General features: G+C 42.2%; 1 protein-coding gene across 1 annotated transcript in view; it reads left to right on the plus strand.

The window, feature by feature from the left end:
- Nucleotides 1-20,862, plus strand: part of DPP6 (dipeptidyl peptidase like 6) — a 1,747,714-nt gene that overhangs the window by 1,689,933 nt on the left and 36,919 nt on the right. The window contains exon 18 of the mRNA XM_029588457.1: nucleotides 17,209-17,307. Coding sequence (XP_029444317.1) covers nucleotides 17,209-17,307 — 99 coding nt within the window. The remainder of the gene's footprint in view (nucleotides 1-17,208; nucleotides 17,308-20,862) is intronic.

Consider the following 20,862-nt stretch of genomic DNA (forward strand, 5'->3'; position numbering starts at 1 on the left):
ACAAAGAATCAATACTTTTATGAGAAGAGCTGATATACAGAATAGAAAGTCAAATTGGAACTTTCATAGTAAAAAAAAAAAAAAAAAACACACTTATTTGAAAGTGCAGATTGAAGTACCTAGTACTCTGAAGTAACACCTGAAATAAGTGTACAGCTGTATTATAAAATAATTTCTATATAATGTTTAATGCTATTTATTAGTTTTAAGTGATTTTAATTGAAGAAAACTATTTATGGGTTTAACTGGTTTTTAAAGAAATTAATGTGATTTTCTTACATATGCCATCTTAACACCTATCTGGAGAAAAATAAAGTTCTTAAACAATTTCCATCTTGATTCAGTGTATGTATCTCTGCTACTTCCCTCTACTCCAGCAGCCAAGGTTTAATAGAACCTAGTGTAGAAGAGAGATTTTGACTCTGAAAACTAACCCCAAAGGTTGCAACATCTCAGGTGAACCCTTAGATGGTAACTTTCAAAGCGGTGCACTGTCGCACATGTGCGCACATTCATCGGCCCGCACCGAGGGACGCGACTATTTTATAACATACATGAGTGTATGTGCGCATGTTATAAAATAGCCTGGCTATGTGCACAAGTGCACCTAATTTTAAGTGGGGGAACACTTATACACGTAAAAGCCACTTCTACCGCGTAGGTGGGAAAATTTTAAAAAGGATGCGTGCTGACGCCATTGCCTGTTTTTCCAGTTCCAGTTCCTCCCCAGTTTGCCCAGTTACCAGCTAGGTCCTCCAGGTCCCCTGGTTTGATAGCCGGTCCACCACTCAGTTACTCCAGACCCTTTACACCCCTCTAAAATGGTTCGTTAAGATTTTTTTTTTTACTTACATGCCATCCATAGCAGAAGTAAAGTTACATGGCAGGGGAGCTCGGTGCACATTGGATTGTGTAAGTATTTATGCACAAATTCTGGGTCAAGTCTTGAAATACCAATGTACTGCCCATGCCCCACCCAGACCACGCCCATGCCCCGCCCCTTTCAAGAAGTTCCGAGATGTGCACACAGCAGCATGTACGTGCATATCTGGGTGGCTTTTAAAATCCGCTCGGTGCACAGGAGCCCAACATATTCGTGCATCCACTAATTAATGTGCGCATCGGACTTTTAAAATTCAACTTTTAATTCTATGAAAAATAATATAAAAAATAAAAAATCCTAACAAAGAACCTCCTCAATATATAAATCAAATGTTTACCTAGGAAACCTTCATACATGGAACAAGCATTTGAGATAATAATCATCTTATAATGCTGGTATGTAATATTCTACCAGGTTGAAGTTTTGTGATTTTCATGTATAGGACCCTAAGTCTGTTCATATAGGAAACCTGAGCAACGATTCCTCAGGCTACCAACTTATGGTGGATGCATCCAAAGGTCCCCGGCCACAAGACTACCCAACGTAAAATGTTTTATTATATATTTTTATTTCTAGACCGTGCACATGCATTTTATTGTGTAATCCCACACTGTCACATAACCCTGATGCAAATCCTCCAAAACCATAGGCTTTACGTATACTCTGATCTTTTAAATACCAATACAGAAGCTGGACACTGTGATGGTTTTCCAACATAAAACTTTATAAAGTAGCTATTCAATATGAATAATATGGCACTTGAGAGATGTGAATCGGAACCAGAATCGGATCCGATTTCAGTTCCGATTCACATCGCTATAGATGTGAATCGGAACCAGAATCGGAACCAGAAACTTGTATCAACGGTTGATACAAGTTTCTCTGCTAATATCCCTAGTGCAAGTGAAAGCAGTAAATCTGTGAATGTGTGATCTCTTAATCGTTCCCCAGGGTCCCTTCTTTCTCCTTCAATTCAATATGATGTTGCTCTGGGCAAACTGGAAAGGGTCTTCCTATGTTCTTAGGGATTCCCCTAAAAAACCAGGCCTCCATTGCTTGATCTTGAGCACTTCAGTTCTTTATTTTCCTCTCTCATGTACCTTGTGGGCAGATCTGCAGTATGTTTTCTGTAGCGGAGGACAGGTAGGGAGGTGATTTTCCTCCTCTTTCCTACCACTTGGGTATCCACTCTTTCAGCCAGTTGCTGGATTGGCAACGGAATCTCTTGGACTGAGGGACAATTGGATGATTTAAAAAAAATTACCCAGCAACTATTCACTCTTCTCTCTGGGGTAGGAAAAGTGGGTAAAACTTCCTCCTTTAAAAAAAATCACATAAAGAGTAGTCCACTCAAAAACCAAAAAGGCACTTGTTATGCACAACTGGATGTGAATTGGAAATAAATCTCTTAGCTGACTTGGTTAAGATTTTGGACCTGTACTATGCAAACTTCAGGGAATTGAAAGGAAATGCTTCTACCCCCTTCAACTCCACTCAAAAATGTACACAGACATTATATATTTATTTATTTAAAAACATTTATAGCCCGCTTATCACGAACCACTCGGGTTAAGTGAATTACAATGAATAACATTACGGCATTTCATACATCATAATAACCATTTAAATAAAACAATATTAACAAGGGTTCACTTACTAATATGCAAGTAGGAATAAACCATTGCATCAACCTCCAGTGGGAGTGCTCTGGTGGTGCTGGTACATTCCTCTACTCTATACTACATGACCTTGCCGTTAGGCCACACTCCTTTATAGGGATCCCAGTTGGGGGCCTTACACTTGTCTCACTCCTCATTTTATGACCTAACCAGCTTCTAATTAGGAAGATTGATGCATTTTCTACGTAATATTATAAGTCTTACAGTGCCTGATCTCCCCCTCAAAAGATGTTCTCATGGTTGCAAAGCCATTCCAGACTTGCAGAGCGACAACACATGCTTTGAACTACATATTCCCTGGGTAGGATAATGCCTGCAAAGTGCCTCACTGAAGGTTTGATTAGTTAGAAACGTTCAGACTCGTTCTCTTCCCCCCCCCCCCTCCTTTGTCTGAAGGGTGGATGGAAGTTGACTCTTGATTAAGATTAATCCTATGAATAAATAAAACTGTGGCCATTGCATCCACTGAAAAAAGGAGTATCGTTTTTTTTTTGTGCAAATTCTACTATCAATGGGAGTAAAGGGAAAGGAAAAGAGGACAGGAAAAAGAATGGAAGGGAACAAGTAATCGAAAAATAAGGGTATGGCGCACCCATGTTATATTGCATCCTTTCTGTATTATTATAAGTCTTACAATGCTCGACCTTCCCTCAGAAGACACCTTCATGCTTTGCATAGCCGTTTCAGACATGCTGTGTGATTCTTTAGGGAAGGTTTTGACGTTTAAATATGGGGGGGGAGAGGGTTTACATTATAGGCAGTTGAGCAATCGGTAACAGTGTGAAATGTTCATTAAGCAGGGTAGAGCAGAAGGGCATTTCAAATGAGGCAATGTTGGTGAATTAAGTATGTACAGCTCTCTTTGTTCACATTTTGGAGGTTTTTGAATACGTGAAGGACATACAGGACCTGACTCATCATAGGTTTTCCCATAGGTAGGGAATGGATTAAAACAAGTCTGCCAGGTGCAAAATAGGAGGTTGTTTTAAATTGTTTACTTGAAAAGGAGCTGTAATTTTAACGAAAGGCATTTGCTTGTCTATTCTCTTATGTGCTGTGTAATAATATGATAATGGCTAATTGCTCCCCACAACAGAATTGTATGGAGTGCTTACATTTAATTAAAAATGACCGTTTGTGCTTCACAGAACAATACATTCCCAGTGACCCTGGAACAAAAGAAGAGGGTCCTTTAGGAGCCATGTCAATCCCTTCATAGTCTTTTCATTTTTCTCTTCTTACTTTCCTGTGGATGTAATTATATGAACAAATAAAACGGCTTAGCTGAACTCCCTTGTGCCATAGGCATCTTTCGCGGCGATAAAGATAGTTTTGTGAGCCTTAATTAAAAGAGAATCCTAATATTTAACTAAAGCTAATAGTCTGTTGCTTTGTGCCCTTGCTGGAGTTGTGCTTTCAGTAGAGATAGGCCTCCCTATTCAGAAACAGGTTGAATAGCCTCTGACCGCCTGTTCCCCTTTTTTGTACAAGTTCTAATTTACAGTGGCAGTTTGTCTTTTAATTTTATTTTGCTACAGGTGCCTTCCTGTTCTGTCATGTAAGTTACTTCTAGAGAAAAGAAAATACATCATTAGAGCAATTTTCAAAAGTAATTTATCTGGGTATGAACATTTCCCTGCATCCATGCAGGTAAAAGTATGTGCGAGGTGGAATAATGCACCTACTTTTACCTGTCTGTTCCCAGAGGTGTTTCCAGGGCAGGGTTAGGATGGGGGAGGCAACAAAGCTTACTCTTTTATGCATTGATTTGGCCAGAAAAGATACTAGAAGGAGGCGCAAATCTCTGTGAGCACTTTTTCTTTCAGCAATTTTAAAAGGGAAACTACGCACATACTTTTCCCTTCAAAGATGGTATGAAGCCCATGAGTAAAAATACTTGTAGACTTTGCATCAAAACACAATAGGTTTGAAAACTGCAATTTTCATAGACCTGCAGGCTCATTTTCAAACTGAAACTTCCCGAAGGCTTTCCCTTTGAAAATATGCTATCGCACGTCCTGCGGATATAAAGTACAGGTGCAAAGTACACACCAGAAAGTACATGCTATGATTTCAGACTAAAATAGGCATGCATTCTTCTCCTCTCTACCCTTTTCTCCCCACAGGTAAAAGTACAGTGAGTGAGGGAAATTTTCAAAAACCTATTTTACACAGGTAACCATGTTTGCCTGCAAAAATCTTTAAAAATTGACCTTCATACATTTTAATACTTAGTATTATCTTCATGCAATTTTCCTCACCCTAGTGAGTTTGGAAATAGGCTTCAAGAGGTTTGGTTAAGGGCAAGATTTAAGGATTAGGCAAAAGTCTTGAGGGCTAATTGTGCACCTTTTTAATGTATGCATTTTGTTTTATGGCAGCAACTTTAACTGTGTTAATGCTTTAGGCAGAATTTGCACTGTTTAAAATGTGTGCAAGTTTATAGCACATTTGCAACATCTTTGAAGGATTTGTGTCCAATTTTCTAATATATGGTAACTTTATATACACACGTCTTTGCATAGGAAAAAATACTAGAATTATGTTTACCCAGTTCTTATGCTTAAACAAAGTGAATGGCTATCAATCATGTTTGAATATATTTAGATTGTGAGAAAGTTAAATAAGGATTATACTGTATATTACAAATAGTGTCTGCTTCTTAGGGGTGTTTCCTTGAACTGTAGCGTCAGTTGATATTTTATTTCCAAATACCGACTCTCCCACATTGTAAAGTGTTAGCTTGCATGTAGCAGAAATGCTACACAATTAAAGGAGAAGATGGAAAAGAGATTGACAGTGCATGGAGCATAATACTATCGGAAATTAGACTATTATTTTCAACCTGAATGTGAAAGTAATGCTTTTAAGATTCCTTTTGCTCTTTTATTACTATAGCGCAGAGCTGAAGTAGCTGTAGTATTTTAGGAGAAAACTGAATTTTATGTAGGTAGTGATACCTTTCATCAAACATACTGTAGGTGTTTTCAAAAGCTTTGAATAATTATGCTGGCATGATAAAAGGTATTACAAAACTACTGATCTGAGAAAAGATGCAGAAGATTTCCTCCAATCTGCTTTGGATTGTTCATAAATTTGCAGCAAGATTCCTGCAAACACAGATTTTGCTTTAAATGAAGTCGATTTGCTGAACCCATGGATTTTTTTATGGCCTCATTCAATGAGGTGGTGAACTTCTTCTGAAGAAATTCATACTTCACAAATCGTCATGACATCACAAATGGCATCACAAATATATTTATGGTGTCATGATGCAACAGTTATGTAAAACACAGATTAGAATTGTTTTCCCATTTAGAAATGTACTGCATCAGAAGATGCCGTAACACTGGAAATCAAACACCCTGAATAGAATGTTAGCAGGATAGTCAGAGTTTAGACTTTTTTTTTTTTTAACAAGTTTACGTATACAGAACCAAATTTATAACAGCCCCTTTAGGACTGAAGTCCACATGTATAGACTTGTGCCCTCATTTTCAAAATGGACTTACACGTGTAAATCTGCTATGGAAATTAGTGAGACTACACATGTCATAATGCGGGTATAAGTGTACACATTTATGCCTGCTAAAAAGCAGGTGCTAGACAGCAGAGGTAAATACCAGGTTAACATTTATGCACATACTTTCAAATGAAAATTATGCATGTAAATGTTTTCCCCACCCCCAATTCTACCTCCAGGATCACATGATGCGTCAGCGCGCCACACATACCATCAGTGTGTCATACATCATTTTTTGCAACACATATTGATTTACGCACGGTGTGTTATTTTTACTGTTTATATATACTGGCTTCCTGTAGTTGCCTCTTTGAGGGTGTGTCAGGCATTAGAGAAAGAGGAGAGGAGGTGAGTTGTTAGATAGTGGTTGAAAGAGGAGTTTAGCTAGTGATTTCTGAGTATGATATCTTGTGTTCTGTTGTCATCTGTTTCCCTTTGAGTTGTTCTTTTGTCTTTGTTTGAGTGAAAATTTTTGTTAGTGTGTCCAGTTTGTCTGTCTGTCTTTTTGTGTGGAGGGAGTGAGGAGGAGTGGAAGAGTAAGGAAGGGTGGCGGTGGTGTAGTGGTGGTGCAGAGGAGCAGTGAGGAGGAGTGGTGGTGGTGGTGCAGAGGAGCAGTGAGGAGGAGTGGTAGTGGTACGTAGGACAGAGGAGGAGTGGTGGTGTGGAAGAAGAGTGGTCGTGGTGGTGGCGGTGAGGAGTGATGGTGTGGAGGAGGATAGATATGAGAGGTGAGGCATGAGGAGAGGAGGAGAGGAGTAGGGTGGACGAGGATAGGAGTGGGAGGAGGAGGAATAGGAGTAGGGATAGGCATGAGGGAAGGTATAGGAGGAGGTGGGAAAGGGAAGGGGTTAGGCAGGCCAGTACAGATAGGAGGAGAATGACAGGGTAGGAATTTATTGAGAGGGCAGAGGGGAGGGGAGTCAGTAGGGCAGGTGTAGGAAGGGAGGAAGGGAGAGGAGTGGGGAGGGAGTGAGATTGAGTAATGTGACACCTCTCCAGAAGCATAAGTGGCACCCCATTCATCAGGCAGCAGGGCGCGGTTGTCTTTGGGCATTAAAGTTCAGAGTCTAGGACAAAGATATGGTCATCACTGGGGTCCTTGAGAACTATGCCATGCTCTTTGGCAACCGAACAGCCAAGACATCGAAGGCAGCCAGGGGCAAGATCTAGTGCACTAGCGTCAAGGCCATATCCTGGCATAGCAGTCTGGAGCAGGTGGCTCACTGGTATCAGGACATCAAGGCCCAATTGAAAAACAAGGTGGTAAGCTGCAATAAATATCTGCGGCAGACTGGAGGAGAAGTCCATTGCCCCATCAAACAGCTTGGCAGAGATGTCTTCGGGGACATGGATGAGCAGCTGGACACCACACAAGTCAGAGCTGGTAAGGCCACCTCACCTCTAAATGTCAAGGCTGCTTCAGATGACCACATATTTTAGCATAAGCTGCTCTCATTGATTGATGCAATGTGCGCATCTTAAGCTAAACCATATATGTGTACTTCTTAGCATTGGTACTTATGGTTTCTTCTTTGTATCCACAGCGTTCACCTGGGATCCGCCAATCCCAGCTGTTAAGACCCAGGGACCCTCAGCGCCACCCCACTTTTATATGCTTTCAATTGGTTGCACCAACACAGGTCAGCAAGTAGGGGAAGGAGCAGCAACAGCCTTAAGATGCTGGCACTCCTCAGCTCACCAAGCCCTCTGAATGTAAGCCTCAACATATCAAGTTTCATGGAAGACCCCCAACCTGCAATAGAAGGCAGTGAAGCCATCACAACTTACCTCCAGCATGCCAAGTCACCAGCAGAAGGCAGTAAGCACCGAGCAGGAGCAGCCCACCAGCCCCTCATGCACATTTGGAAGCCCACACTGCAGTTCCTACCACACCCAGCATAGCACCAGCACCAACAGAGCCTTCTATGCATGAGCAGCTCGACCACCTGGAAAGGAGGCATAGTGTACACCTCCACCACATATGGGCAGAGCTAGTGTGCATGAGGAGAGCTGTCAACACTCAGATCCAGGCCTTATGATATCAGACAGCAGCCCAAATGTAAGCTCTAACCACTATGTCAACATCCATCAACAACATAACCAGAGTGTTAACACAAATTCCCCAAAGACTTCCCGAGCTTCCACCTGTGCCTTCCCCTGCATCCCAGGATTCCACGCCATGTAGCAGTTTGCACCCAGTGAGATAGCCCAGAGGTAGGACCCCAAAGACACGCCGCCCCCAACTAGAAAGCCAGTTGGAGAAGAGACGGTTGAGGGGGGATATGATAGAGGTCTTTAAGATCATGAGAGGTCTTGAACAAGTAGATGTGACTTGGTTATTTTCACTTTCAAATAATAGAAGGACTAGGGGGCATTCCATGAAGTTAGCAAGTAGCACATTTAAGACTAATCGGAGAAAATTCTTTTTCACTCAACGCACAATAAAGCTCTGGAATTTGTTGCCAGAGTAAGTGGTTAGTGCAGTTAGTGTAGCTGGGTTCAAAAAAGGTTTGGATAAGTTCTTGGAGGAGAAGTCCATTAATGGCTATTAATCAATTTTACTTAGGGAATAGCCACTGCTATTAATTGCATCAGTAGCATGGGATCTTCTTAGTGTTTGGGTAATTGCCAGGTTCTTGTGGCCTGGTTTTGGCCTCTGTTGGAAACAGTATGCTGGGCTTGATGGACCCTTGGTCTGACCCAGCATGACAATTTCTTATGTTCTTATGTTCTTTATGTAAAGCCACATTTATTTAATTATTTTCTATGCCTGCATTCATGACACAAGTCATATCACATCGGTTTACATCAAACATGGGAAATTAACATTAACAGTCGTCATTGCTAGAGAGCTGCTGATAGAATTAATAGAAGAAGTAAGTTGCAATGGGCAAGGGTTACAGGAACTTAGAGGTTGGCGGAGATTAATGAGAGCAGAAGCATTTAGGTTCACAACAGTAAATAGGAAACAGATGAATGAAACAGGTAATAGTCATAGAATATACACAATAAAATACCAAATAAATATGGCATGGCACGGTTTGGTAACAGTATAAATACATAATTTAACAATGGTAATGAGAATGAAGTGGATGAAATAGTAAGGAATGAAACAGAGATGGAAGAAGTAATAAAAGAAACAAGAGATAGCTATAGTGTATACACAATAAGTATGTGAAACGCAATATAGGGAGGGCGGCGCTGTTGAGTAAAAGTATAAGATAAGAAACTTCCCAAAAGTGAAAGGGACAGATGAAGAGTACCCGTTATAACCATAGAAAATACAATATAAATAAGTGGAACACAATATACAATATAGAATGAGAGGAAATAATGTTACCGATTGAATGGTTACGGAGCAGGCTTGTTAGGTTAAGGATAGGCTTTTTTGAACAGCCAAGTCTTTAATTTTGTTTTAAAGGTCATTGGGCAGTGTTCCTGGCGAAGGTCTGGGGGCAATGTGTTCCAAAGGGATAGCCCAGCTATGGAGAAGGCGCGTTCCCTAGTGGCGGAGTGAAGAAAGGATTTGAGATGGGGAACGTGAAGGGTACCTTGATATGCAATTCTAATTGGTCTTTTTGAGGTGTGGAGTCGTAGCGGGATTTTTAGCTTGAGCAAGTGCCGATTGTGGATAGTTTTGTGAATGATAGTGAGAGATTTATGAAGGATTCTAAAGCTGATAGGAAGCCAATGGAGATTCCTGAGGATGGGAGTGATGTGGTCTTCTCGACTGGAGTTGGTTAGGATTCTGGCGGCGGCATTCTGTAGCATCTGCAGGGGTTTAGTGGTGGAAGCGGGGAGACCTAGAAGGGGAGAATTGCAGTAGTCGATTTTTGAGAAAAAGGTAGCTTGGAGGACTGTCTGGAAGTCAAGGAAGTAAAGGAGAGGTCTAAGTCTTTTCAGAATTTGTAATTTGTAGAAGCAGTCCTTTGTTGTGGTGTTAACGAATTTTTTTAGCTTTAGTCGGTTATCCAGTACTAGCCAAGGTCTCTTGCTTGGGTGGCTGTGGCAGGAGCAGGGTCAGGGAGGGAAAGGTTATTATAGTCCAAAGAGATGAGGAGTAGTTCAGTCTTGGCCGTGTTGAGGACGAGATTGAGACTGGAGAGGAGGAGGTTGATGGAGTGAAGGCAGCTGTCCCAGAATTTGAGGGTTTTGGGCAGGGAATCTGTCATGGGAATCAGGATCTGCACATCATCGGCGTATATGAAATGACTTAGATTTGGATTAGCGAGGAACTGGCAGAGGGTTAGGAGGTAGATATTAAAGAGGGTGGGGGAAAGGGAGGAGCCTTGGGGTACTCCTAGAGTCTGCAGTAGTGGTGCCATATATATCCAGCTTACAAGACTTGTGGAAACATGCATTGCCGGGCCTCTCAACAACGGCAAGAGGAAATGTGGAAAAAAAGATTTGCATTCACAAAAAAAACGGGGAGTAGCTTGCTTGTTACGGCAGTTACTACCCCAAACAAATAAGCCTGATACTTCACTTTCAGGCATAGCTCTCTGCTTCAACGGCAGGGGAAAATGACTGATACTTCACGCATATCCAGCATAGCTCTCTGCTTCAACAGCAGGGGAGAAAGACCAATACTTCACGCATATTCAGCATTGCTTCAACGGCAGGGGAGAAAGTCTGATACTTCATGCATATCCAGCATAGCTCTCTGCTTCAACAGCAGGGGAGAAAGTCTGATACTTCACTTTCAATGCATATCCAGCATAATTTTCTGCTTCAACGGCAGGGGGAATGAAGAAAAGTGGATCTATATACAGACAACAACCAACAAGGACTGAATTACATAGTCTGGGTAAACAAATAAGCATGGGTGTAGCTTGCTTATTGCGGCGGTTACTACCCCTAACTAATTAAGCTAGATATTTCACTTAGATGCAGTTCCAACACTGCTCTCTACATTAATGGTGGGAGTGGAAGGGAAATAGAACCAAAAGGTTACTAAGAGCCAAGAGAAACAGATAAGTATGGGGGGAAAAAAAAGTGCAAAACTTGCTGGACAGACTAGATGGGCTGTTTGGTCTTCTTCTGCCGTCATTTCTATGTTTCTATGAGATCCTGTGCCGGATAGATGGAAGAAGCCTGCTGGGCCCTATTGCAACCGTCCCTTCCCGACGGCTTCACTCCGCCTACCTTTCTTTCTTTGCACCTCCTCTCGCTTTGGATGGATGCCTGGCTGCCGCGACGTCTGCCAACCATCCTCTCCGGCGTCCCCGGACCGGCTTGGGCGCTGCCTCCCGCCATGCTCCACTGGTACCTTAGGGCGTGCGCGCCACGCGGTCCTCACTCTTATTTCCTACTTGGCGCGAACCTCCAGGGCGTCCCCCTGTGATGACATCACGCTGCCCGGGTATTTTAAGCCTAATGTTTGCTAGCCTTTGAATTAGCAAGGGGAGTCTTACGGATGGGATTTGCTCTCCGTACCCAGCTACTCTGCCTCTCCAATTTTCCATTGGACTCTTAACACTAACGGGGTACCCGCTCCTCGGGAGCCTCACTTGCTTTTCAGGTCACTGTCAGGAAACTGGTACTCACTCCTCGAGAGCCCATGTTCCCTGACTCACTGCCTGCTCCTACCTTCTCCTGCCTGGAAGGATTCGCTATTTTCAACACCAGTGAGTACTACCATCTTCACCTCAGAGCTGTTCCCTGGAACCAGGTACTCGCTTCTCAAGAGCCTGCCTCCGTTCAAGCCCTAGTGCCATCTCCTACTTGGAACCGCTGTGTGAGTACATTACCTTCAAGCCTCTCAGCTCTCAGGATCAGGTACTCGCTCCTCAAGGGCCTGCTCTCCATATCCTGGGGTTCTCCATACTGGGGCTTTGTACATATTCCACTGTACTCATTATTCTCAGTTCTTTCCACTACAGCACTGCTACCGGAGGAGTTGCTGTTCCAGCACCTGAGGGATACTAGCCCAGCTAGGCTACTTCTGCTGCTCACTACTGCCACCTCTGGTGGCTTTACCACATTGTCTAATAAAAGATCAATCTCTGTGTTTGTGTGTCCTAAGCTGAGCCTGACCTGTGGCCCCTCATGGGACTTCCCCCCGTGGGCATGGTCAGCTGCCACAGTGTCCAAGAGTCCACCCAAACCTCACTAATTATAACAGGCCCATCCTGACTACAGAGTTCCTGTGCTGGCTAGATGGAAGAAGACTGCTGGGCCCATCCTAACTACAGATATCCTGTGCTGTTTTGCTGATGGGGATGGTCTACTGTCTGCGGTATTGTTCTACTGCCTGCTTATAATGCCCTCCTCTATGCTCTGCTCGTGATCCAGCCTCTTCGATGTGGTCTTCAGTCATGGTCCTGCTGCTGTCTCTTCTCATACGGGCGGATTTTAAAAGCCCTGCTCGCGTAAATCCGCCCGGATTTACGCGAGCAGGGCCTTGCGCGCCTATTTTCCATAGGCCGCCGGTGCGCGCAGAACCCCGGGACGCGCGTAAGTCCCGGGGTTTCTGAAAAGGGGCGTGTCGGGGCGTCGCTGAGTGACGGCGTGTTTGGGGGCATGGCACGGCGTTTGGGGGGCGGGCCCGGGGCATGGTGCCGGCCTGGGGGCGTTCCGGGGGCATGGCCGCGCCCTCTGGAACCGCCCCTGGGCCGGGTCTCGTTGCGCCAGCAGCCTGCTGGCGCGCGTGGATTTACGTCTCCCTCTGGGAGGCGTAAATCCATGGATAAAGGTAGGGGGGGGTTTAGATAGGGCCGGGGGGTGGGTTAGGTAGAGGAAGGGAGGGGAAGGTGAGGGGAGGGTGATAGAGAGTTTCCTCCAAGGCCGCTCCGATTTCGGAGCGGCCTCGGAGGGAACGGAGGCAGGCTGCGCGGCTCGGCTACGGCTATGCGCGTATCTTATAAAATCCAGCGTACTTTTGTTTGCGCCTGCTGCGCAAACAAAAGTACGCGATCGCGCAGTTTTTAAAAATCTACCCCATAATGTCTCATCTCCTGCTCCTGCTACTGTTATCTCATCTCAGGGTGCTGCTGCCTCCATGCTGGTATCTCATCTCTTGTAGCTCCTGCCTCCATGCTGCTGTGTCATCTCCTGGTCCTTGGCCTCCATGCTGTGCTCTTTGGTCATGGTCTGCTGCTTTCTTGTTGAACTCTGCTGCTTTGGCCCTTAGGCTGTCACCTATGAGTGCATTCTTTCAATATGGACTGTCTGGACCTTCCTTGAACTCTGCTGCCTTGGCCCTTAGGCTATCCCCTTTGAGTGCACTCGTTCAACATGGACTGTTTGGGCTTTTTCTTGCCATTACATAGTTGTGCTGATATCATGTTTAACATTACAGTTGTTGCCACTTCCGCTTTCTGTGTTCTTTGCTATAATCATGACTGTGCTAAAGGTTAAGATGCTAATACTGTATATGTTATGCTACCATTTGTAACAATGAATATACAGGTCTACACTCAATGACTGATAATTTCAGTTACAATGTCATGTGGCATGTAATATCTTGTCCTTGCAGAATGTGATTACCAAAGACATTGACTTGCTTTACATCTGTTAACGACATTTGTCGTGTAATAAATTGGTCACGGGTTTTGAAAAAGTACTTTCTGGTTGTGTCTTTTAATTGTGTGTTTTTTGTCTTAAGGGTTCACTAAGTAAAAAGTTTGGGACTCACATGATCTTGCATGCTAGAGTGCCAATGGCCATTCCAATTAGGCACATTTGTGGCATGCAAGGCCCCCAAGGATACAATGAGTGATATGAAAGCTCATTGTATGCTCCCAAGGAAGACAGCAAGAGCTAAACAGGAAACTCCTTACTGTGGTGCTTCACAATTGGCTTGTATTGCCTCCTCTAGAAAGCATACTGTTAGCAAACTGTTGGGTACATGGGTATGTATGTGAGATGGGCACTAGCTAGCTAGTGTTCACCTCATATGCTGTCCGATGAAAGAGATGTCAAAATGTTTGGGTAGAGGTGATGTACCAATGTCTTCATGCTGTTGATGGCCAATAGGTTATATAGCTTAGCTAATGTCATAGAACAGCTATGACAAACCATTGGCCTCTTCCATTGTGAAGATATTTCACCTTTGACCAAATATTGGGTCTTCTCTCTGGGTTGAGCACCAAATGCTGTCCTCACATACTTTTTTAATCTGGAGATATCTTGCAAAGTATAGAAAGCACTAGGTCTTGCTAATCTCTAAAGAGCAAAAATGTGCAGCTGCAGGTGCCATACATTGTCTACATGTGTGTCCTGTCTGGTGTTAAGTAAAGTGACACTAAGCACTCTACAAGAGATTACTTAGGACCCCTTACTTGTGTCCTCACTCCACTTAAAAGGCACTCAACATGAAAGGCTTTTTAGATGAGAAACTTTAGTAAAAATGTCATCTACTTGCTGGCTGCTGAAATCCCATGTTAGCTGCTGTCTGACAGCTGAGGAGGATTCAGGGAGATTGTAGTCTCAAGATTTCCCACTGGCCAGGATCATCCTTAGCAAAGATGCAAAGATCTGCATCCCTGGGCAGTGCAGGGATGGGAGCCTGGCTGTTGAAGGCAGCTTCATCACTGTGTGCAAAAGTTTGCAGTCAAACCTGTCCCCTACAATCAACTGGAGAAATGTGCCAACATTTCATTGTATGCACACAAAACATACTGACAGATTATTTGTCAGCCTAACCAGCCAGCATATACATATGGCAGAGTAAACCTCAAATGGTGTGGCCTTGAGTAGCAGCCTCTATGTCAAGTTATCAGGATATGTTCTACAGAGAAGAGGGTAAGTAGGCCATTGTCTCCAAAAAGGGAAGCTCTAATAGCAACTTACAATGAGAGTACATTGTACAAATCTCATTTTTGTGTACCTTTCCTCACTCCAAATCACATCAAACCTTCAATGATGTGTATTGTGCTGTTTGTATCTCTGATTGTGCATGTAAAACTGCCCCCAAATCCTAGACCACCACTAAAACCTCACCTCGAGTTACTAGTTGACCCTCCTACAGTGGTATAAATAGTTGACTAGTATGTATGCAAACCTAGAGGCTCTTTTTCTCTCCCTCTCATTCACTCACTCCATTCCAATCAATTCCCTCTCCCCTTCCCTCTCCCCTAACCCCCTCCTGCCCGAAACAGGCTTTGCAATATTTTTCACACAGCATAACACCAGGAAAAAAAGGTGTAGTTATTTCCAGTGAATGCACTATCACACGCAACGTTAAACACCCCTCATTTTCATAAACTCTGCCTAAATTCCTCCCTTTTGACTAAAATTATATAATTTGCATACTCATCTCGCCATGTGATAAATAACGCTTGCATTATGGCGTTATCATGAATGTTAGGGTCCTAACGCCCGAGATAAGGCCCTAATGCAATTTGATGAATGACCCTGTTAGTCCCCCAACAATGAGGAGATCCAATACACAACCCAAGGAAATAATATAATAAAATATTCAGGGAAAAAAAAAGATCGATATTTAAGCAGTACTACTATATGTTAGAGAACTAGTAACCAAAGATTCAAGACTGAGAAATTTCAGAGGATCCAATAATTGCGGTTTTGTCACTCAAGATTTGAGTCAATTGTAGGGGTTCATAAAAAACATAAGAATTATCCTGATAATTAAGCATTTACAAAGAAACTTGAGAGAAAAAACACTCCCCCCTTGTTGAACCTTAGAACGCATAAGGAGAAATTGCTTTCATTTTTTTCTGTCTAGAGGCATCAGGAAATACTTTTACTTTAAATTGCAAAAAAAGTTTCAGATCTATGTCAAAAGAAAAGTCTTAATAGCCAGTCTTTATCAGGTTCACGAACAAGTGTATCTATCAACGTAGCTGGGACAGCCATTTCAGTAACCGAGGTCTCAAGCAAAGCAAAAACATCCAAACTAGGATCTTCAATAGGAACCAAAGGCATGAACGTCCCCATTGGCTTCTTCAGATCTCCTTTTAAAAGGTGTAAGAAAATAGATCTTAGAAACAGAAGGAATAGCATTCTCAGGAACATGGAAAATCTCAATTAAATATCTTGTAAACAATTCCTATGGAGATATTAAAGAGATTTTTATTCCTCAGCATATTTTCAAAGGTTTCCATTTTTGAAGCAAGATTCGAATTCTCTTTGATAATTGCCTCCTGGGTTAGCTTAACTTCATTCATATCAGTTTGTATTAACACCAGTTGCTGACCCAGGTCCATTGAAGTATTTTCCAGTACTTGGACTCACTTATCCGAATGCACACACTTTTTAACCAAAAGGGATAGTTGTTAAGAAATAGAACTCCCCAGGTCCACAAAGGCATCCCAGATAGACTCAAGAGAAAAAGAAGAAGGTCTCTTCACAGGCAAGGATGGCTGAAATTGCAGTTGCGACTCATTCAACAATCCAGCATCGGAATCTCCATCTCTCTTCAATCCTTCAGTCTAGCAAACACTTCACCTGGGTGTCCAGAGACGATCATACCACTAACCGCTGCAGAGCCTTCTCCACCACTCCCCGCCAAGAGCGCCGCGTCAGGTTCTTCATCCAGCGACACTCCACATGGTTCCTGGGAGGCTCAAGCTGTAGTGAGATTCCTGGTTGGGGTTGTCTCTATCGGCCTCAACGGTGAAAGCAAGCCTGGGGAGAAGGGAGCAAAAATTCCCCTCCCACTCTCTCCAGCGGCTGACTTCCCGGTGTCGACATGCTGTGGACACCTTGGATGTCCATCGGGCCCGTCAAGAGGTGCATCGGGTGGGCTGCGGGGTAAGACCCAGGCTTCGGCTTCCTCTTTCTGCCCATAGCAAGTAAAAAGAAACGGAAAGGCAAAAGTGAAAGCAAAAACTCCCGAGAGAGATCCCACATTGCCATCTAAAGATCAGCCATCTTGGATCCCCCTTTTTTTCATATTTAAGATATTTCCATCATGATTGTTGCTAGAAACCTTACCTTATGTGTACAAAGATCTTCCCTCTCCCTTGAGGCTGGTAATAGAATAAAATAAATTAATTCACTTTTATTCTGAATGGGGTCTACATTTTGAGGAAGCATCCTGTTGTTTTGTAGTTATTATATTGGACTGGAAGCAGCTGTCATGGATTGAGGATGTAATGGCATCTGATAATCTATGCTTGTTGATACTAGAAACCTTATTTTGTTCCTTTTTATTGCAGATATCTTTGAGCTGGAGGCAAATACTAATGTGCATAAGGTTATGGATTCTAGACAAATGCCTAAAATAGAATTCATTAATATCACAATAGAGGATTACAGTAAGTATTAATCATTTTAATATTACTTCTATAAAATGTTGAGTTTCATCTTAAATTGATGAAAGGGAAATGAAAAAGAAATACCCTGATTCTTGGCCAAAACCTGTCACATCCATAGTTCTCTGAAGATCATTGACTTGGAAATATCTAGCTGGATGATAGGATTTTTGACCACATCTGATAAAAGTACCAGTGCTGACTCAAAAGTGCAAGTACATCATCATCTCTGGATTATTCTTATGTTGGTTCACTGAAAGGTATCACAATCTACTAACAATCTCATGGGGGCAGATGTTCAGAAATACCCTGTTAAGTAAGTTGGCTGGATAAGACTTATCTGGATAATTTGCAAGGAATGTTCAGCAGTACAGCTGTGCTTCTGCATATCCCCAAATAAGTCACTAGCTAAGTCTTATCTGGCTAACTTTAGACCTGCTGTTGAGTAGGTCTAACTTATTAGATTAACTACTTATATGGCTAATTATCCAAATAAGTATCTCCTCCCCAGAATGCCCATAACCTGCCCACAACTTATCCGGCTAAGTGATGGTTGCTAAGTGTGACTGCTACTTAGCCATACATACTTATCTGGCTAAATAGCCCTGAATATTGGCCTCATGGTAATTAATATTGTAGCCTTTTTCTGAAGAAGGGTGACCCTAGGAGCAATCCATAATCTTTATAGAATTACAGTTCTTCCAATGCTAAAAACCATATAAAAGTTTGACCTTTGATCTGTTCAGCATATTTCTATTATTTTCAATTCTCCCTTCTTAAATGAATCCATTTATATTTTCTTTATTAATTAAAACCCTTTTTTATTTGCAGTGCTTGTTTTGACTCCCTGTATCATATATTCAAAGGATATATCTCTGAGAAATATTATATTTTTCTCAAAGTTCAATAACAGTTTAAGACATCCCAACATCATAAACCATTGTTATTTGAATTTTTTATGTGAAACACTATCGTGTGTGTGTGTGTGTGTGTGTGTGTATCAATAAAGTCTTGGCACCATAAAGATATAATGAGAGAAGGAGTGAGTTAACAAATATGGCTACGCATTATCAGATAATGTGCTTAAAGGCTTGATAAATTGTTCTTGGACTGAGCTTCAAAGTTAATGGATAACTATTTGTCAGCATTCTCCATGGTGAACGGCTTTAAGAACATAGCATTTTGCTGAAATGCAATCAGCTTGAGCACTCCTCGAAAAGTTATTGTTATCAGTTTTTATAAAAACATTGTGGTACAAAAGAACCTTATTTTTTCAGCGGCAGATATATTCCCCTGATGAAGCCAGGTGAAGCCAATACTGGCAAAACAGAGGCTTTTGTAGGGATTGAGCCAAGAGCAAGCTAAGTATCAAGTGGGAATGAGAAACATAGGGAATACATTTAAATTGACGCTGGAAGTGGTGGGGCACACAAATTTAATTCTTCTGGTCAAATGCAATATAATTTATATTTGCCTAGTTAGAAATGAGTATAAGTACAATATAGGTGATTTTTATGAATGTTTTATGATATGTGTGAGTGAGTAGTGAGTGGTGTTATAGATGTGGATGATAGGAATGATTATGAGTGCATACTGTGAAATATATACACATACACATGATAATGTTTTACAAATATATATACATACACATGATAATGTTTTACACACACACGTGTGTGTGTGTAAAACATGTTTCTTTGCTCTGTTCTGAAGACCTAATAGTGACTGAATCAGCATGCTTCATGTACTATCTATATTTAAACAGTAAAGCCAAATGGTTGCTTTTTTGCCTGTCCCTAGGCTATTGATCCAATTCGTTGGTCATTAGTATTCAATTTGGAGTAAGTAATTTTACTGTGTGTCAGAAAATGATTACAGAGCAAACCACTTAACCATAATTGTTAATATGGTCACTAATTCTTCTGAAAAATGCTGCTAACACCAATTTAATTGACTTGCCCTTGTAATCTAAATTGCATTTATGTGCCAAGTTACTAAAGGACATGCTAAAAAAAATAATGCTAACATTGTGATTAGTGAGCCTAGTCACTACTGGGGCAATTTTCCAAGGGATTTTCCATGGGTAAACCAGCAAACAAAGCCCCTTTCAATAGTGCATTCAGGGGTGGGGAAATGGCCAAAATACATGCAGGGGGGAGTTATTTATTTATTTATTTGCTTTTGTTACTTGATTACCTACCTTTACAGTAGTATGCCCAATAAACACAAAAAAGAATTCAATAAATGTGGGGAGTTTGCACCTGAAAATCTGTGCTAACGTATGTGCCCGTGTCCCCATCAGGCAAGAAACTGGAGGGGGATTGAAAACCACCCTCCCCCTAGTCACAGGCCATAAAGAATGTGAGCACCCGATCTAGGAATCTAATTTTTAGTGATTAAAATGAGGGGAATTTTCAACCAAATCTAAGGTGACTACGAGGGCAATGTTCAAAGCCTTTTGCACAAATCTGTGTTTTATGCCAGAAATGGGATCTTTCAAAATTGCCTACTCTATCTGCGCATAAAGGTACTTACATGCTACCACGTAATACAGAAAGAAGCGTTCCTGGGATGGGATGGGGCTAGGGTGACATTAGCACTTGCTTATGTACTGTACTTATACGTTTCGAAAGTGTATATTTTCATAGATAAAGGACCCGCACAAATAGGAAGGGCGGATCTGGGTGTATTTTCCTAGGGTGAATTTGCAAAGAGAACTTTTTCCCTGAGAAAACTGGGTAAAGTTACTTTCAAACTTTGTTTCTGCGCACCATTTAAAAAGCTGATCCCTAGCTTTTCGCCTGAAAATTCACCTAAAGAGGGACTGTAACTTTGAAACAGCCATGCGGGCGCACATGTGCGCGCACTTGGCTGGCTCTTGTCCAGAGACACGGCCATTTTATAACATGCACGCATGTTATCAAATAAGCTGAATGTGTGTACATGCGCGCATGTTATACAAAATAGGCTGAATGCACATATATGCGCGCATGTTATAAAATAGTCTGAACACACGTACATGTGCGCACAATTTTAAATGGATGCACACATGTACGCATAAATGGTGCATCTACCGTGGAAGCAGGGGAATTTTATAAGGGTCGCGCACTGATGCCATACACTGTTTTCCCAGTTCATTCCAAGTTCGCCCAGTTTAGAGATAGCACTACCAAGCTCCCTTATTTATTAGCCTCCCTTTCTCCCTGTTAGCCCCAATTCTTAAAACCCAACTACTAACCTAGATTTTTTTTTATTTTTCTTCTTACACGCCATTCATAGCAGTGGTAAAGTTATGTGGCAGGGCATCCCGATTCATGCCTGTCTGCATGATATTTATGCGCACATCTCTTGACCTTCCCTCGACGTGCCCACACCCTGCCCAGATCACATCTATGCCTCATCCCTTTTTATAAACTTTTGACTTGTGCACGTAGTAAGAGATATGCATGTACATGGGCACCTTTTAAAATTTGTACGATGCGCACTGGCCCCGCTTGTGTGCGTATTTTCCGGGTTTGGCGCACATAGGGCTTTTAAAATTCGCCTGTTAGGGAGACA

This window comes from Rhinatrema bivittatum, chromosome 2 (assembly GCF_901001135.1).
Source record: "Rhinatrema bivittatum chromosome 2, aRhiBiv1.1, whole genome shotgun sequence".
Classification (NCBI taxonomy): domain Eukaryota; kingdom Metazoa; phylum Chordata; class Amphibia; order Gymnophiona; family Rhinatrematidae; genus Rhinatrema; species Rhinatrema bivittatum.